The sequence below is a fragment of the Pyxicephalus adspersus genome, chromosome 8 (assembly GCF_032062135.1).
Source record: "Pyxicephalus adspersus chromosome 8, UCB_Pads_2.0, whole genome shotgun sequence".
In the NCBI taxonomy this organism is placed as follows: domain Eukaryota; kingdom Metazoa; phylum Chordata; class Amphibia; order Anura; family Pyxicephalidae; genus Pyxicephalus; species Pyxicephalus adspersus.
In genome coordinates this window covers 15,114,280-15,134,466 of record NC_092865.1, presented here as the reverse complement: position 1 = coordinate 15,134,466, position 20,187 = coordinate 15,114,280, and the positions used below count along the sequence as shown (strand labels likewise).

The 20,187-nt window shown below is 39.6% G+C and overlaps 1 protein-coding gene across 2 annotated transcripts in view; it reads left to right on the top strand.

Moving 5' to 3' along the window:
• Positions 1-20,187, top strand: part of DDAH1 (dimethylarginine dimethylaminohydrolase 1) — a 98,575-nt gene that overhangs the window by 74,844 nt on the left and 3,544 nt on the right. For both annotated transcript variants that reach the window (XM_072419590.1, XM_072419589.1), the window contains 4 exons: positions 15,351-15,450; positions 15,548-15,621; positions 16,473-16,592; positions 19,350-19,493. In XM_072419590.1, coding sequence (XP_072275691.1) covers positions 15,351-15,450; positions 15,548-15,621; positions 16,473-16,592; positions 19,350-19,493 — 438 coding nt within the window. The remainder of the gene's footprint in view (positions 1-15,350; positions 15,451-15,547; positions 15,622-16,472; positions 16,593-19,349; positions 19,494-20,187) is intronic.

The following is a 20,187-nucleotide window of genomic DNA, read 5'->3' as shown; positions in this document are numbered from 1 at the left end:
GCCTATAGTAGGCGTTTAATTATTGAAGCAAGGAAAATCCTTGAGCACCACCCACAAGAATAGTGCATGCCCAAATAATCATGAGAAATGTTGTTTGCATTCCTCCTGTACACATGTTGAATATGACATGGTGTGCCTGTGTAGATCATTCCCCAGACACGTGGATGTGATAGTAGTTTCTAAGCAGTTGATGGCGTCACAAGGTAGACAAGCTGCTGCCTGCTGTGTGTAGATCATGGGTCAATCAAAATTAATTACCAATTTATTCAGGGAAAAAAAACAGACTGTTGCTAGGGGTTCCTTGAGCTATAAGCAGTTTGTGACTGCCAATGATATGAATTAACGAATTCCAGTGATGCTTTTGGTTATCTGTAAGGGTGGCAGCCTTCCAACTAGTCATCAGTGTAGGAGGCATCTTCCTATTGACCATAGTACTATTGTACTCTGAGCTGTTTATATAGGAATTATAGCAGGGGTTTCATGAAGACCTGAGTGTTATTTAAAGGGGTTCCCCCAAATTTAAAAAGTCAAACACCGGCCTAGATTGTTTGGTGTGATGTTCTAAAAACAATTCACCTGGACATTTGTGTTTTCCTAACAATAGATACATGTGGCCTTGAAAATATCAACAAAGTCAAAGTTTGCTTAACCTCTCCAAGCAATGAAAACCCTACAGAGAATCTCTCCTCACTATTCTAAAACACCACACCAAAACAACAGAGTTGAGCTTTCAAATAAAATGGCTGACATCCGCTCAACATGCTCTTGAATTTACCTTAGCTGTTTCCTGAATATTTCCTCAATGCTCTCTTTAATATGTTTCTGTTTGAAGTCCACTGTTTCATCATCCAACATAAACACCACATTGACATTTTGGTGAAAGGGTTGGTTTGTTGAAGGAATGCCTTGAGTGATTAATAATCGCGTCTACCTAAATGTAGTACAGGAATGGCTTTATGCAAATAATGATCCAGGTAAATAAATCAGACATTCTGCTTTATTAAACATACAGAGCGTTATCCTTGGAGGAGCTGCCTTGTACACCGTCTCCCGGGGTTTATGGAAAAGTTGTGCATCTTTTCCTCTGGCTTAAATGTTGTCCACTTGCCAAGTTTTTGCAGAACAGCTGGGGAACACTGAATATTTTGTTTGCAAGAAGGAGGACTTGCCAAGCTTTCCATTCTGTAGGAAAAAATGTTAAACTTCATTCAGAATGTACAAGGTTTTTTTTTCATTGTGGGGTCTTCTGATTAGACCTCATCAGCCTTCTGAGAGCAGTTTTTGTATGACATTATTGTTTGGTTGGGTCATCCAGGAAGCACAACCATTTTTGGTTCTTACATCCTGTGATCCTGTTCTTCTTGTTGCCATGTAAAGACATACAAAGCAAATGATGCGTAAGCTGTGTTCCTCACGAAACATGACTGGGGGGTTGGGAAGGGAGTTCACGAAAGGGTCCTCTGAGAGCATGCATCGTTTATGACTCAACAACTGTGAATTAAAAGGATAACTCCATCCACACAGCTAAGTAATTCTAGCACAAATACAGGGTTTGTGTTACTTCCTAAAACGTCTGTAAAATAATCCATACAAATTTGTCATCCAAAAACGTACACAATACTTTTTCTATATTTTTTTTGCATTCTATTGCAATTGCAAATCACTCTTTTTTTAAAGAATGTCAATCAGGCAGTGAACAGCGGTGCAGCAGAGTCGTTAATATTGGAACAAATTTGGGGGTTTCACCACTAGCAACCTATTGCTCTAATATTTGGTGTGAAAATTAAACAGCATTTCTAATTGATAAAGAAAAAAGCTTTGCTAATTTAATTCTGTTGTTCCCCTTTCTGTCAGCAGTCTGATGATTTGGGAACTTCTTAAAAATAATCTCCCGAGACGAGCAGTCATGCTTGTCTTGGTTGAAAATCTGACATTTTACAGTGGTCCCCCGACGGCATTTATGACTCTGCCATGGTGGATTAATAAACAACCAATCAAGAATGACCGCAGTTCACTTTATGGAGGAGGGCACAATGGAGTTCCGCTCTCTCGCCCTCCCCCTCTCCATAGAAGAGATTGGCACTGCGTGTACAACACTCATCCTTTCATCTGTCACTGGAAACAATCACGAAAAATGGTGGATGACAGATGATTGTCGCTATAAGCAATTTTTCGTGATTGTTTCCAGTGACAGTCCTCTGTCATCCATGGGACAACACACCCTCTGTTTTTTCTTATGTTAGAAGGTCTAAACTATCAAAGAGGTAATCCTATAATGGGTTGAGCTTCTTTCCATTTCCACCAAACATATACAAACCAAATTCTGAGGCTAATTGATAATACAGCTGACAGAGAGAGAAAATTGCACAGCCCAAAGGTAAGGAAACAGCCCACCCAATGCCCCTGTAATGGACTCTGGAAAACAGCCCATTGCCGCTCATTTAATGAAACCCAGATAACATGACATGGCAAGTATAGTATATAATAGGCGCTAATGGGCATTCAGTTATGTTATGTTCCTTAAGCAGTTGGATGACCACCTTCTCACCTTTCACTCTCTTATACTCGTGGCTGTCGGCATAATTCAGGTGGTTCAGTATATTGCATCTAGTAATGTCATAACGGAATCCCATTAAAGTTCCCAGCAGTCCTTGCAGCTCCCTAATTTAGAAAAAAAAAACATGCATCCTTGCCAGGACACAATCTGCAGGGAGTTTGCATTGCTCTCTCCATGTTTGCATATTTTTCTGTACTAGTACATATGGTACACAAGCAGCTCAACCAAAGTTCAATGCAAGCTTTCAGCTGCTGGGTGCAATATGGAATTATGAGAAGAATAATAAAGAATAAAACTAATAAAATATAGAAAAGGCCAAAGCAAATGGCATAGAGAGGGAGTATAGCTTATAATGTAAAGCAGTGGTCCCCAACCTTTGGAGGCTTGCGGACCACTAAATGCACATACTTCCCACTGTGCATGCGCGGGGAGCCATGTGTCACTTCCCCCAGAGTGACGTCATGATACCAGAACCTGCCCACTCTCCCATCGCAGGTTTGAGTCTGTGTGTCCAGAGACACAACCCACCCTGAGCTTGCGATGTCCGATGGCCCACCCCCAGCGGGGTACTTCAGCTGAACCCACTGGGTGCACCGGCCAGACCTGCGGCCCACCTGTCAGACAGCCAGGGGTTTGGGACCTCTGATGTAAAGCACTTCCCTCACGGAGACAATGCAAACAATAAAGGTACCAACAGGCCTACACAGCTCTTTTGTCCATGAGAAAGCACTAGTAAAAAGGGTGTCCAGACAAGAACTTTTACAGTCATCATGCAATATTAACATTTTTATTAGGAAGCGACCTAACAGTGGAAGTGAAGTACTAGGCAACTAATACTAAGGGCAAAACGTTTTTAGACAAATATAGTAGAGCTTAAATACCTAACATAGCACAGATGCAATGTTTCCAGAATAGTGTTTGCAGTTGACTGATAGATTTGAAGGTTTAGCTAAAACTACCCTTTTATATTTCAATTTTATGGAGCTCCCCACTTACTACTTTGTACTGTTTTTCTGTAATAAATAGTGGTAAGATCCTAAATTAGGAAATAAAGGTTCTTACAGACTTTCAAATAAAAGAATATTCCGATGCTAATGGTTATTCAAATGTGATTAGTAATTTTAATTCCGATGAAGTCAGTCTTTTTCTCGTGAAATGGTATTATTAGGCTTTAGTTTGCAGTTCAAATGATTTTTATCTCTAAGATATTTTCCAAGTGAATCATAGTTCCTAGGTACTTGAATATGCTGATTGACCAAGTGCCAGGAGGCCATTTGGTCTTTTTAATGAATTGTGTAATTCTACATTGATAGAAAATGCACCCATTTACACTTTTAAGAGAACTGGCAAATAACAACTTGAAAAGAGATTGTAATACTGACTGGCTAATCCTTAGTTAACAGATGGCTCAACATGGGTGAAAGACCAAAGTGAAGCTTTTCCTACTCACACAATTTCAAGAAACAAGAATACAGGCCGCATTTCGCTTACTGACTTTTTTTCTTCTTTCAGAACATTGTATTGTGCCATACGTAATAAAGACATCTAATGGAACCCAGGTCCCTGACACATTTCTCCTGCTGACCAGATTTAATTGTAGAAAACCTCTGTGCCCAGTGGGCAGGCAAAATGCATTGGCAGGAGGAGCAGCAGTATGGATAGGGAGCTGCGCCCAGGAAGATGTTCACTGCTTATGGAAGAATGAAGTTGTTTTGAAGTGAAGTGCAGGTTGTGTGCAGCATTAATTCTATTGTTAGAATGGGCAAATAGTTAAAGATCTCCCCAATGGAACACAAAAAAAAGTCCTCTGTCCATGGTCTTAGAAACAAGAAGGGAAGGAAAGTCTGTCCAACGTATACACAGCTGAAAATGGAAACTCTTGCTCTTTATATTGAAAGCAATATATTTTGGATGGCGTTCCAACTTAGCTGGAGCAGTTGGTGTTTTTTGGGGTTTTTGGCAACTGGTTGCTCGTTCCCATTATTGTCCTCAGCCTTTTCTTTAAAATGAGTTTTGGATACAAAGGAAATAAGTAGAGCAGAAAGCGGCTAGCACATTGCCCTCTAGCTGCCAAAGGGCAAGGCCTCATCCCTGAATTTGCCTATGGCCCTCGCCCCATTCTTCTTCTCTGTTAAAATTGTCCATTGTTCCTTGGGAGTTGCCATAGCAGCTACTATTGTGCCAACTACAGACCAGAGATCTCTACTATTGTCTACAAACAAAGCCTGAACTTGGCCATCCTTGTTTTCATACTGAGTGCTTTCACTTTTTTTCAATCACTAGAAGATTTTTTTTTCCATAAAGCTCTCAAATGGTGGTGTCTAGTTTAACTTCATTTATTTTGCAAGCCTTTGTGTAAAAGGAAAAAAAAAGAAACGGCTCAGCTGGAAAGCAGCCCTTGACAGTGAAATCTAGCTAAGGAATTTCTGTTGATTGAAACCAACTTTATTTGCAATTTAATGGCATATCTAGTATTCAACAGTAATAAAGGTTTCAGCTGATGTTCCTGCTTTGCCCCTCACTTTCCCATACTCTTTGGAATGGCTAGAATGTGACAGTCAAGCTTTCACAGAGCCTCATGAATTTTAAATACTTTTCAGTAGAAAAATAGGACACATGGTTAGTGGTCAGGATCGGTAATTAAACTGGGTTTCTGGATGCCAGCAGTAGATAAAAGAACTCTCAGAGGAGCTAAACCTTCGTAAAGCTCTACAAACCTCACAGAAGTCTGGAGTAACAAGGCTTCTTTAGGTGACACAAACTATGTACCCGTTTTGAGGGCTGCAACATTTGGACTTTTGATAAAAAGAGCATTTTAAGTCAATTGTGTATAAGTTTCTACATACTGTTGGTAGGTTCATAAGTTCTTGGTGTCACCACTGCTAGGCTTGGACTTTAACCCCTATCTACATACTTTCGCTTGCAACTGGTGCACATGATTTGGTGGCTGAACAACCCTCAAATATGAAAGTTGTAATTGGGCAAACATGCTTGATTTTGACTATAATGAACGCAGATAATGGAGTGACCAGCTGCAAAAAATAATTCCAGGCCATATTGTTATTTTTCTGAACAGCCATGGGTCTGAATCACCGGCCTGTATTGTAAAGTTGCCTAGTAAGAGGCTATTCTTGTTTACTGTTGTGTAAGGAGTCCACTAGAGAGATATCCCCTTACTTCCAGCCCTAGTGACCATACAACTTAAAGTCCAAGCATACCAATAGTAGAAATGTGGCTAGGCTATGGAAATTCTAATATTTACATATCCTTAACCCTTTATAAATAAGCTTTGAATCAAATCCTTCATCACTAGAGATGCAGTAAGGTTGTATTTTGTACTCAATTCTCCCCCCTTCCTAAACCATTTGACCTGTGTTTACAATAAACATCAATAAGTTCTAAAGGTGCCAAATCTCTTCTCTGATTGGGAGCAGGATGATCTATGCTGTCCCAATACTGTTGCGTAAAGGAAACGGGGAAGCTGAGTTGCTGAAATGTAGAAGTTCTACTATTAAATTTGAAGATGAAATTACTCTGCCCACAGCTAAAGGTCAGTGAGGGCTTATTTGTAAAGCTTGTTTACTGATTGGTAAATATATTTAAATTGTACCCAGTGTTTGCCAGAAGGAAGTTTTAGCTGTCTAGTGTGGCACATTAAGTCTCACCTTTTTCCTGTTGGTGACAGCTAATTAGCACACATGCAATGAAGAGAATCATCATAAAAGGGGAAGTTTATAAACTTAGACCGAAGATCAAAACAGGTGAAGGCAGAAAAAATACCAATATTGCTTGTGGCACCACAGACGTGTAGGTGGGCAACCCTTATGCAGTACCTAACTTTATCCAACAGATGAAGCATGCAAAGCTAACATGAGCATCAATATAATTTGGGATGGAAGACACAGGAATAGGCTCTTGACATCTCCATGGAGGACCAGGGACTGGCCCTAAGAGGTGAGTAGGGACCAATGGTTTCTTATTCCCTGGAAGATTTTGTTGTTTGTGACACAGTTCAATTTATATTCTGTCATAAGTATTGAGCTCCTTCATCTGTTTTCCACATGGTGGTGGGAAGCTGGCATGCGGTCCAGGTAGTTTGGGATATATCTGGTGCCTAAAAGATAACAAATTCTTGGCTTGTCCAGGTACATTCTTGGCCCACCAAGCATGTCCAGACAGAAAAGGGTATGTACCTTTGCCCAGTACTGAACAATTGATCATTTTGTGATTGTAAAGTGAAGCATTCAGCAATGGACTTTCTCAGCAAGCTCATACAAGATTCTCATTTCATTTCATTGTTATCATGTAGAATCTGTGCTGGTATTTTGGGGTTGTCCCTAAGTGCCAGTAAAACTGTTATATAACTTTTTTTTCTCCTTCACTGACCTGAATGCTTTCTTGTGTATTCAAAACAAATGCTCTCCTCAGCTGCGATGCACTGACCCAGCTCGGCTTTTGGGTTAATGAAATTCATACTTGTTCCTTAAGAAATGTGTGTCTCTTATCAGTGGGGGATAGGCTGATTTTGGCCCAGAGGGCAATCAAAATCAAACAGCCCTTTGGAGTTCAAGACCACCTATGTTTATGGTTACAAAGGTAGCCGATAAGATGGACCTTTTAGTAACTTTACAAGTCTGCAGGAAAATATTCCTGGCATGTTGTTTTTTTCTTGTACATTTAAAATGGCAGATGTAAAAAGTAAACACTATGTTCTTCTTACAATCCACCCATATCATCTTTCTTATTCCCAATGTAATATTTTTTTCCTGCATTTCTTTAACTCTAATTTTGTTATGCTCTTAATGTAAATGAAGTTCTACCTTTTTCTGTTCTAAGCATCTGGCGGGTGACCAAGGCCAACCATTGCTTCCTGTCCCTCTAGACTGGCCATTCTCAACCAGGGTTCTGTTGAACCTCAGGCAGTATCTTACAAGAAAAGTTTTAAGTTGGATGGAAAAAGCTGCCCCCTGTTGGCACCCAAAAACACCCCGGTGGTTATTGAAAGTGCCGGGTGGTGCGCCCAGCTGAAAGGAGATGGGGATAACATTGTTCAGGGTTTCTCCAGAGGTTGCTAGAAGTTCCTCAAACTGTGGCTGATTGATCTCCAATTTGATGATACCAGTGCCACTTGGTAGAGCCAGCTGCATGACCCGGATGTTTTTATTTTTCCTTTAATGGTTTTTTAGCTGTAGGGGGGGAATTATTTCCAATGACCACCATTTTAAATAGCTCACACACCCCAATTAATTGTTTCATATCAAGAAGTCATTGCTGAGCATGACTTCTCCACATTCCATAAAAATATAATCTAGTTGTCCAGAAATGCTATTTATGTAAAGAGCTTCAGAAAAAATAATTCTTTCAATTACCAGATTTTCTGCACATCCATCAATGAACATTTGCAAATTTACAAACCTCTGAATGTCTCTGCCCTTGGAGCCCTTGAAAGGTGTGAAAAGCCAGTAGGTGTTTTAGCACATCAGTCAAAACACATTACTGGACCAAAGGTGAGCAAATCTGGATTTTAAATATTTTTACTATACAAAAATATTTATACAAAAACATATTTAATTATTTTTTAGATAATAGGCAAATTGATTCCGGTAATGGGAAATTAATAAGCAGCGCACATTTTAGTAATTGCAGGTCTTGATTTATGAGTCTCAGGATACAATACTGCCTTTTGAATGACTCCACACAAGGAGCTAGTGTGTGGAATGACATGTCATGTTTTTTTTTTTCAACCATGATTGTGTCTGCAGCCTGGAAAATATTTGCCCGGGGGGGGGGGGGGGGGTGAACAATTCTGATGTAAGATTCTAAAGCCGTGTTGACGGATGCTTTGTAATTGTAACAGCCGTACAGTGGCAGAATCCTGAGCTTACTCATGTATGCTTAAACCTTGCACTGGCTGTCCTCCTCTCACCCCTTTTGTTTAGACAGCTAGCATAGTGTGCGTGAGCTCCCCTCTTTAGCAAAAGAACATCGCCGCAGGGGCTGAGGCCTTGACACGAGCCGTCACTGGGTCATGGTTCATGCATTATCAACCTACATTTATAAATCTGTGCTGACCTTATTTCACTTATTGACCATACCAGCTGTATAGAAGTCATAGCTTGCCTGGTGACAAATGGGACAGCCTACCCAAAACTGATATTTTTAGTTTTTGGTAAAATTTGAAAGATCAAATTTATCTCCGGGAATAATTTGGAAGCTCTCTACACCTAGTAAAAATGAGTGGATCAGCTGCAAATTTGACATCTAACTAACCAATCCAACCTATTTGATCAGTAAACAATAGGTTTAAAGTCCCAAATCATTGCATGCATGTGTAAGTGACTCTTTCCTTCCAGTTGTTTTGTATAGAAAGCAATCAGAACTCCAAAATTCCACACAATCCAATTGATATTCCAATTGGTAACCAACTGGTCAGAAGTCCAAAACATTGCACACATGTGTATAAAATTATTCCTTTATGATTTTTCTGGATTGAAGGCAGTCTGAAATTCCTCACAATCTAATTGATATTTCATTTGAAAACCAATTGGTTAACAGTCTGAAAACATTGCACATGTAGGAGATTCTGCCCTGGTTTTTTAAGCAGAGAGTGAGCAGAAATCCAATCATGAGCTCTTTCATTCGTACGATGATTGTACAGGTTGACATTCGAAAATCCGGCCACCGATAATCCTTTCACTTCAGTTTCCCGGCATGAATTTCAGATTGCATATTTAATAGGGGACTGCAGTACACTCTTTGGCCACTAATGTTTTGGCGCTGTTCTGCAGAAACACTTGCTTGCTAAACTAAATACACTTTGGGAGGACCCTGTTCCCTGGAACTGTGCCAGATGTCCACGGTGCTGTTAGAGGAAGGCTGCCTATGTGCGGAGGTAAGTAAAAAAAAAATCCGGGATTTTTTAAAATCCAGCGCACCTCAGGTCCTGAGGTTGCCAGATTTTTGATATTCAACCTGTACTTTCAATCCAAATTAACCAAAGTATTGGTACTTCTCCGTACACAAACTGATTGACTCTTCTTCTATTGCTCACACTGCAGCCCTGCTGTACAAGGGACTGCAAAAGGCTGAAGTCAGATATAGGTTGTTGCAGTCCTTGTATTAAAAAATACATTCAATGATGTAATATTGATTACAGAGCTGTATTTACTAGTGTCTTTTATAAATTTCCCATGGTTCAACTTGAAGTTGGCATTTCTATGGGTAACATGGACACTTGCCTCAAGCTTCTATGCTCGAGTCCCACAGAGCTGTTTTTTTTTTTTATTTTTGTTTCCCATTTTTATGCAGCTTATTTATTTTTTACATCCATTTGGTTTCTAAATAAAACAGCTGAGTGTGCTTGTGTAATATTTTTACGCAAAAGGATTGAGATCAAAGTCAACATTTTGTGTTTCCCATATTGAATTAATATAGAGACATCTACAAAATTTCAAGTATGCAGTAACTCTGTATTCTATTTAAAACTGTAATCCACTCCATCCCTTGATGCAAATGGTTCCAGAGGATATGTGTGCAAACAATGCAGGAAAGTAAAACCGCAACGTTGTGCATAGCATTGGACGTTTGCCTCTCCTGGCACCTCTGGTGTAGAGAAGAGAAACCCCTGAATGAAGTTACTGCAATAGCTAATCTAACCAGAAGCATGCAATAGTCTTTATTACAATGTACTTGTATTACAGTGTATATATTTGTAAAAATACATTTTGAAACAATGATGGTTTTTTTAAAGGCCAGATTTGCTTAAAGGGAAAGCAAAGTAAGTAGGCAGGGCTTTATTGCAGAAAGGGACAGGTGATATCCATTCTACATTAAAACATATTCACTTGCCTAACCACTCCCTTCTGCTGTCAAAATCACTGAGATGTGCATCCTAGCTTCCGCCGCAGCTGCTGGGAATGCATAAAGTCATGAACAGGAGTTACGTCATCCTGACCCTCCATCAAGATGGCCGAAGATCGAAACATAGTGGACAAAAAGGGAGAAGATGACGGCGTCCACAACGGAAGGGTTTGGTAAGTTTAAACAGGGTTTAGGGTCTGTTTGGTGGGCTTTTGCTTGCTTCAAATGGTTTTGCAAATTTGCCTAAAGCAAGTTAAATACAGGTTAGAAGGAGGTCAACTGCTAGCCAGATGCACCTGTTGAGGGATTCTGAACGATCTCAAAAGTAAAAAGAATGTCAAACGCCATTGAGATAAGCCCAAAGCCCATCAACAAGAGCCTTACATTGAATATAATAAACGATACAGAGTTTTTTCTCATACCCATAAAGCACTGAAATATATCATGATACTCTGCATAGTACATAGAACTATGTGTTTATGTTCTATGCCATGGAGCCTATAGTCCAATACCGCTACCAAAATCATGTACATATATACTGTACATTGGAAGGCCAGTTTGCTCAGAGGACCATTAACTTACTATGAATTTTTTATGGTTGAAATTTGAAGCAACTTGATGAAATACTAACGTTATCATTCAAACTCCATGCAGACCGAAGTCCCTGGGAGGAACCGAATCCAGTAAACCTTTGCTGTAAGGGAGTAATGCCAGCTACTTAGTCAATGCACAGCCCACATTCACTTGATAAAAGCTTTGGGTCCATGTACCCTGGAAGACAGATGTCAACAATTTTTTTCAAGCATTGCTAAAAGATGCTCTGAGAGTGGACTGGCTGTGGATACACGTGTACTGGGATTCATGTGCTACAGGATGGATTTTACTGTGAGCCGGATAACAGGAAAATTCTTAGAAATGTCATTAACACACATTTATTGCTCCTTTCCCAGAAACTGAGGAGCACTGGCAGATCTTCTATGTCTCTCATCTACATTTGTAGACATTTTCTAACTCAGGAATGTGTCTGCCTCAAAACCTCAGGATGTCTCTCCGTTAGTCCAATTGTCTCGGCGCTGTGAATTGCAAATATGCCCCAATGAAATCAAGAGCTTAATAACATTCTAGATCGTCCCATGAACAAGAATGCAAAGTGGATATTAAAGCTGTCTGCATATTCTGAAATAGCCATAGTGGGCTGAGCCTAGATGGAGTGAAGGAGTGAAATTCCAGGCCATGACAGGGAAGAAATGCAAACAATCTACCGTGAAAACGTTCATTTTATTATGAAAGGTATTTCCAGCCTAAATTGAAAAATCAAACTTTGAGATGTATGCAGGAAGCATAACCTCTCTACTGAGTTAAATTTTTCGATCCAACTTTTACTTTACTTCACCAGTCCATAACACAACACTTGTGTCGTGGTGATCCCGGAACACATCTGCCCATGATAATGAAGAACACCTTCTGATGATGCTGGAACACACCTGTTGATGATACGGAAATACTCTTGCTTATGTTGGAGCACACCTGCTGGTAATGATGAAATACACCTGATTATAATGCTGAAACACACCTCCTGGTATTGATGGAACACATTGATGCTGACCTGGAACTATAAAGTCTCACGCTGCTGCCATCAGAGATGCCACGATTCAGGAAGAATTACACTGCATAGGCTTGATGAAAAACATTTTTTACTGACCCTAAATATTTTTCAATAAATATAAACCCAATCATTTATATTAACCAGCCTTTCTTGACTTTTATAACATGAAGGAAGCCTTGAAAAAACTTTCAGGTCTCAGGGAACATCCCTGCTACAGTTACTTTATCCACAGCTCACAGTATATAAGCAAGGTGGTCAATGGCACCCTTACAGATAGCTAAAAAGATCATTGGTATCAATTAAACTGACCTTAGAGGCACAAACTGCTCATTGCCCTATCAACCTCTGAAGATACCCTAGGGTTCCACTGAACCCTGGTTAGGAAACACTGCTTTCCATGTTAGGGTAAAAATTATATTTTGATCTACAGCTGTTATTAGAATATTATCTTTGATCTTGCTGTGAAGATTGTTGTTATAGGGTGGCAACAGACTTCTATTTGTGTTTCTGTAGTATCATCCTGTTGTATGTACTCAGGAATAGGCTAAAACAGTGGTCACCAACCTTTTGGACCTCATCGACCACAAAATGTTTGGTCTTCGGACCGCGTATGCACGGGGAAGACATGTGTCACTCAAAGCGGAAAAACGCCCCCCAGATCATGAAGTCATGATGCCAGAACCTGCCTACTCAGAGACATAATAATCCCACCGCCCTGAGCCTGCGATCCATATTGGGGACATGGTCCGTGGCTCTGGCCGGTGCGCCCCTCCAGTGGCTCCCCTCAGCGCCCCTCCAGCCACTTCCTGTCTACATGCACTCTGGCATGGTAATACTAATATTGCTTTGCTGACTGTAACAACAGTGGACTTTGCCAAAAAAAAAAAAAAAGTGTTAAAATAGCCAAATGTGGTCACCATCAGAAATGCTTGAGTGCAGGAGCAGAATTAGGAGACACAGACCGCACATTTTTACCCCATAACAAGAATTTCTCAACAAAGATTTACAGCATTAAAACTTTTAAAATACTTTTGGAATTACAGCTCTAGGTTCATTACCAGAACACCAATTGCCTTTGCAGTGTCATAACCAGTGTTTCTTGACCTTTTTAACATGGGGGGGATGCCTCAAAATAAAAGACTCAGGTCTTCAGGGAACCGCTTCTATAATTATTATATCCACAGCTCACAGTGCATTAATGTGGAGGTCAGTAGGAAGAATGCCTCCTACATTGCTGGCCAGTAGGACTTCTGCAACCCTGATATAAGAGTCACAAATCGCTTATTACTTAAGGAAACCCTAGCAACCTCTTGGAGGAACCCTGGTTGAGAAACACTGAGAAAGCCACTGTTCCATCCACTTTGGCAATACTGACAATTCTATCAGTGGTTCTTTCTAAGCATGCAAGCACTGTTGTGCTGTCTGCATAGAAAGCACAGCATGCTTGTGTAATAACCACAATGAAGGGGCCTGTGAAACATTTCATATTTTTACCATTTTCTTCATTGCATCAGCACAAGAGAATGGCCACTTCCGTGTTGCTGCATTTGCTCTAAAAAAGTTGTTTTGTATGTTGAAAGAATGTTCTCTTGTTTTATTTTTCATGCTGGCTAAATCAGCAGGGTACAGAATATTGTAAATGATGTAACTCCATTGTCAGATTCAGTTTGCAAGGATTCTTCTGTGAATGTTCTCAGAAATTCTGTACGGTTTCAGTTTTCATCCAAATGTCAGGCTCGTATTTCTGTCACCGGTGAAGGGTTTAGAGAAGATATACTGTCGTGTTTACATTGCTGGGTATCACATTGTACTGTGACATATGCCATCTACTGCCTGGAGGGACTCTGGGCAGACATTGCAGAAATTCATGTTTCTCTGAAACTCGAAGTAACTGCTTTATTAAAAATAAAGGCAGTGTAAATAAACCGCCACCAACGTCATTCGCAGTTTGTTACCTGCTTTAATTGTAGAAGTATGAGGAAGTGCATGCCTACCGGATCCAGGTGCCAGACATCAAACAATGTGCACTTAGAGCTGAAATAATGTAATAGTAAAGAAGAGATTTAGACTCTATAAAAGCGGGATGGTTTTTTTAACCATTTTAAAAAATACCTGCAGTGATGATACCCCTTGCATGGCGAGGGTAAAGTTCTTTTGTAAATCTAAGGGGATGTAAAGAAACACTTTTACTTGCATTATTCTCTTGTGGACTTCTTTTTCTGTGCAACTTGGCCCTCACAGGATTTTCTATAAGCCGCTCCCTCTGCCTTTAGCTCTAATGTTGTTTATTCAAAGCTTCCAGGAAACATTTTTAAAAAATACCGCTGCAGTGATACAGCAGAATACAGCAGCTTGGCAAAGGTAAAATTCTTGTTTAAGTCTAGGGGAATGTAAAAAAAACATTTTTACTTACCTTCCTTCTCCATCGATTCTGTGCAACTGGTTCACTGCAGTCTCTGCTATAAGCTGCTCTGTGCTAGCAGCCACTGAGGTCATCCGCTACAATGCAGGACAAAGTGAAATTGTAGGTGAGGATGCCGAGGTGAAACATGGGGGAAACATGCAAACTCCACGCAGATAGTGTCCTGGCCGAAATTTGAACCTTGGACCTATTGCTGTACATGACTCCCCATAATTCCCCAATACATGTTGTAAAATCTCTAAAAACCAATAGAATATTTGAAATATAAACCTTGGACCTAGCGCTGCAAAGGCAAGAGTGCTAACCCTTGAGCTACCAGGCCAAAATCACACCAGAGTAATGCATGCAACTAATTTCTTCTTACAGGAGCTGTCATTACCAACAAAGGTTTCTCTACTAAGTATTAAATACATTTCAGGAAGTGTGTTCAATACTTATTCCCTGTGCTATTCTACTTTCTTACACATAACCTAACCCATGAACATATTTGGATTTCTTTGTGTGGGTTACTTAAGTTGTTACCAACACCTGGTGTAAATTTCATGTCAGTAGCCCTATAAGAAATATATTTACTGAGATAAATGTTGCAGTGTTCAATACTTATTTCCCCAGCTGTATATACCATTAAGGTTGACATTTAAATAAAGTTTTTCCAAATACAATACATGTTAGCTTGACTATTTAGTGAATCTGTGCCCTGGAACAAACATATTCATGTCAGTTATCCCAACACTTGGTATACTTATGCCTGTCTTATGTCATTGATTTACAGTGTAGTGAGGGGTGGATATGGCACTCATGACCTCTGCAAACAGTATGTTCATCTTGACAGATTGTTGTTCAATGCAAAGTTCTATAACTCAAAAAAGTATTAATTGCCAAATCTGATTTTTTTTTTTCTTCAGGTGGATGCTGTAAAGAAAGCATTGCAAGACCTTCAACTGAATGTTGTTGAGATGGCAGATGAAAATGCCACGTTGGATGGAGGCGATGTTTTGTTTACAGGTAATAAATCTAATTTTGGAAGGTGTTGTAATTCTTTTGTTTCTTTTTTTTTGGAGTCTTTTTAGAAGTTATGGTGTTTAATTGTGTTGTTTTACAGGAAGAGAATTCTTTGTCGGTTTATCCAAAAGAACCAATCAGCGAGGTGCCGAAATTCTGGCTGATACCTTTAAGGTTAGACCCTATGTCATGTTTTACTTGTTTGCTGTTGAGATAAGTCTTTCCTTATCATTAGTTGATATACATGTGCAAAAGTATGTACACCCTATGGAATTTGGAAAATGAGACCGTAGCTATTTGTCAAATCTCCATATTAATCAACTACTGCCAACAATCCCTAAAGAAGACATATATCACAAAAAATTTTATATAGGGGACTTTTAGGGCAGTACATATAGAACAATAATATATAGATATAAAAACATTTTATCATTAACATTTATACATTACAAGCTATAAAAAAGCCTCCATGTACAATGATTACCCTTTCAATAATCCGTGAACAACAAGGCGTACAAATGACATTGGTAAGTCTCACACAATATCATAATATAGCATCAATTAGTACTAATGTACGTTTTTAACTGAGAATAATAAAAATGTTTTTATATCTATATATTGTTTTATATGTACTGCCCTAAACGCCCCCTATGCAAAAATTTTTACCACCCTATGGAATTGGGGGTTAAATGTCTAGCATGCTTTTTTATATATGCAAACCATTGTGCTAAATCCCAGTCTACCTTTGCCCCCCACCCAAAGAATCATCCTTGACCAAGCCAAGTTTTATGTACTAATATAAGGGGTGGATACAAGACCAGCCAACCTATGCAAGTAGCGTGAGCAGCAATGACTAGTCTTTGTTACAGGAAGTTTCTGCACAGGGCCAAAGTTTCACTCTGAATTATTACTCTGTAAGAAATACACCAGGCACACCAAGTAATATTTGCTTATCCCACATTTAAGTAATGTAGGCTGCATGAGGAATCTTAGCAATTGTTTATCTGTGATTTTTTTTTCTGCAGGATTATGCCGTTTCCACAGTCCCTGTGTATGACAACCTGCATTTAAAAAGTTTTTGCAGTATGGCTGGACCAAATCTCATCCTCATTGGCTCAAGTGAGCCAGCACAGAAAGCTCTCAAGGTAAATACAAGCCTTATTAAAATATCTGCAAATAAGCCCCAGGATGTGACCTGTCATGTTGAGGAAATGGAAGTTTTCAATGCCCAGTGAAACTATGTAACCCAGAATGAAAGATGTCTGTTCATCCTCACACGCTGTTTAATGTTCTGTATCTGGAATGATGTAACCTGTATAAACCTCTCTGTGCTTATGGCTAGATTAATGTTTAATCATTCCACCCCTCCAGCCCCTGGCTGCAAGAAGCCTCTGGGCAGTATCTAGGTGGCTTCTTCCTCTAGTGCCATATATCCAGATCATAAAATAAAAACTTTGGCATTATTAGATCTCCGTAAGCAAAGCCAAAGCATGTATTAGATCACTGTCAACATTCCTGAGAGTTTCACTCTACTGTGTGCATCCTGTATATCAAATTTAAGCCGGATCTGAAACCGGGTGAGTTGGGTAAAGAACTAAATGGCCTGGCATTAAAGCTGGACTCCAGGCTGATGTAGAAAAACATAAAGGTTAATCCAGTTATATGTTCTGTAAAAAAATGTGCATAAAGCTAAATCAGATTTGATGTAACCCTCATAGAGTCTCTAGTACGACACTAAGTACGGCACTAACTATGGAAGAAAATAGGTTATGATAAGCCAATCAGGGCTCAGTTGCCTAAAAAGAATCTATCTTATTGGTGGGAAGAGTGGAGAGGGAGGGGTCTTTTATAATTGTGCTGCTGCTTCTTTACTGTCCAGTTACTGACTTGGCTGAGTCTCTGACCAGGCTTTGTTCCAGAACATAGTATAGTCTGTACAGAGGTCAAGAACCAGACCATGCTTCCTACCATAAGACTGGCCAGGCAGAGTTAAGGGTTCTTTGGCAAGTAAAACAAATGACCTATATGTAGTTTTGACTGTACCTTTATTTGTTTGCTAAGTGTAGAGCTTTAAAAGATACCTGTTCAGTGAAAGTTGTTCTCTTTCTCCCCTGCCTCTAAAACAAAGTATCAAAGGCACAGGATCAGCATGATAGTCAGGCAACCAACATTTTCAGAATGTAGTCAGCAGGCTGATGAGCTTAGCTCAAATGACTAGCTGCTTGTGGATCTCATCTTTCTTCCAGTATGAACTTTGCTGTACAGAGACAGCAAGTGACTGATCCCAAGTCACAACCAGGTTCTGCTTATAATAAAAAGAATACTTGTAATGATACATTATTGAAGACAATGATAACTCTGGGTAAAGTGATGAAATTTAGATTAAAGTTTCTCCTGTAGGGATATAGTTACTCTTTCTAAAGTCTAAATGCAGCTTAATTTTTACACCTTTTTTGCATACTCTCCTGTTTTCACGATCATGTATAGGTTGTGTGTATGACAAATTGGGCTTGGCACATTAGCCATTACACTCTGCTGGTACAGGGACAGATATAAGCAATGCTGTGTGTTTTTGTTTTTTTTTTTTAAATCTGGAACTGAACAAATGTGGGTAATAAATAAAAGTCATGCATGACGTCTGGGCTGATGGTTGGTACACGTACAGTTTGTACTCCAGAATGCCTTCCCTGTGTCCCCTGTTCTCTGTCTCCTATAGACAATATGGTACAAAGGTTAATCCATGAGATGCAATGGAAATATTTGCCTGCAACCTTATTCTACCTCTGGGAGAGTGATAAACTACTGATATCTTTCATCATTTGTGAATAGACCTGGAAAACATTAAGCAGCTCTATCCAGAGCCCTGGGGAGCTGATACACTCGAGTCGGAGCAAGTCCAAGGGATAAATGGAAAATCTTATCTATAAGGCGCCATGCAGAGAACAATATGTTCACTTTCCTATAAATCATATATGCATGAGTCTTTAAAGGAAAACCACACTGGAACCAAAACACTGCCATTGCCATTGGCCTTCACACTGACCCAATGGCTTCAGTATTTTTTTAGGCAATGATCAGAAGCAATGACAATGACTCGAGGTAAGTCTGCACATTAGGCAGACTTTACTTGCCAAATTTTTCTTCCAGGTTAATGGCCCAGAATGTAATCAAGCTAGGGACAGCCAGGCAGATTGTAACAGAAGACGTCGTTAATGGCAGCCTTCCTATTTCTCTGGAACCGGCTGTATATTTGGGTAAATGACACATCTGTCATGTTTAGCCATTAAGAAAAAAAGTTTATATCCTGAAATCCCTTGGCCTATTTTTGATAAAGGCAAACAGGCTCTATAGTCCCGTTTGCTCTCACAGGGAAAAAAAATCTTTCCTGATCCCTAATAAAAATCAGATAATGAACATTTGGATTGGGTAATTCAAATTCTGTAATGCTTCTTTACAGTGTGTATATATATATATATATGTATATATATATATGTATATATATATATTATATACCTCATTGTGTGGGACATCTTTAGTGTCCAGGACGTCTTTAATGTCTGGGATGTCTTCCCTAAAGCCTACCTTGCTTAGGGACTGAATTAGCATTATTCCAGGAAATATATTATCCATGTCCCTTTATTGTTGTGTCCAATCACATGCAGGGATGTGTAGGGAGGTTGCGCAGTACAGAATAATTGTCAAAGCTTGTTGGCTTAATTAGCGGTATTGTGAATGCCCTGTTGCACCTGCAACATTGCATCAAAATATTGTTTGGAACTCAGATTAACCCACATTAAATGACCTTTAGTACAAATTCAATGTCTATGGATTGTCAATGGCAGTGGATGAATTTGCAGTTGGCCAGATATTGATATATATGATATTTCTATATTTATTTCCAGACCATGCAGCAGATGAGTGATCACCGCTATGACAAGATGACTGTCCCCGATGATGCGGCTGCAAATTGTGTGTATTTGAACATACCAGGAAAAGGACATGTACTCTTACACAGAGCACCTGAGGAATTCCCAGAGAGTGTCAAGGTAACCCAAGAAGCGAGGCCTTAGAGCATAACTAGTACTGTTTCGATTAGAGACAGTCTACCTGTTATCCAGTTATGGCCAGTTATGTTGGATAATTGTTTTAACCCCAATTTAATCACTTCAATTGCTGGCAAATAGTTGCTAAAAGCGATTTGTTGCTGGTGCAGGTTACAGCATTAGATTGCTGTGCCATTGGTAGGCCGGATTCTAGAGGGGGATAAGATTGTGGAGATGTGGAAAATGAATTTCGCTATGGGCTGCTCAGTCACCTAAAACACTGCTCAAGTTTAAATGGGTCCTGTGCATTCTTTGGAACAGGGACATGCATTGAGAACCCATAGGAAATAAATGGACACATCTTTCATAGTACACATTGATTGATCAAGAAACCTGTCAACAGAGCTGAAAGTTTCAAATATGGGGAAGAATTTTGTATTGCTACCTGTGTATTACTGGGAGGATTCACCCTAAATGGTTCTAGTTAATATTGACAACAGGAGGGAATAGGACAAAAATTCAAAATTTGTGGCCAAAAAAGAATGGGAAGTGATTTAATGGGGATAGTTGTTTCTGTAACATCCAGATAAGAGGAGATTTTCCTCACCTTGTAGAGATCAACTTTAAATCTTGCTGTGTATACAGCATAGGAAGTCGAGGGAAATTTTGACAACATTGGCAGAGGTTTTTGAAACAG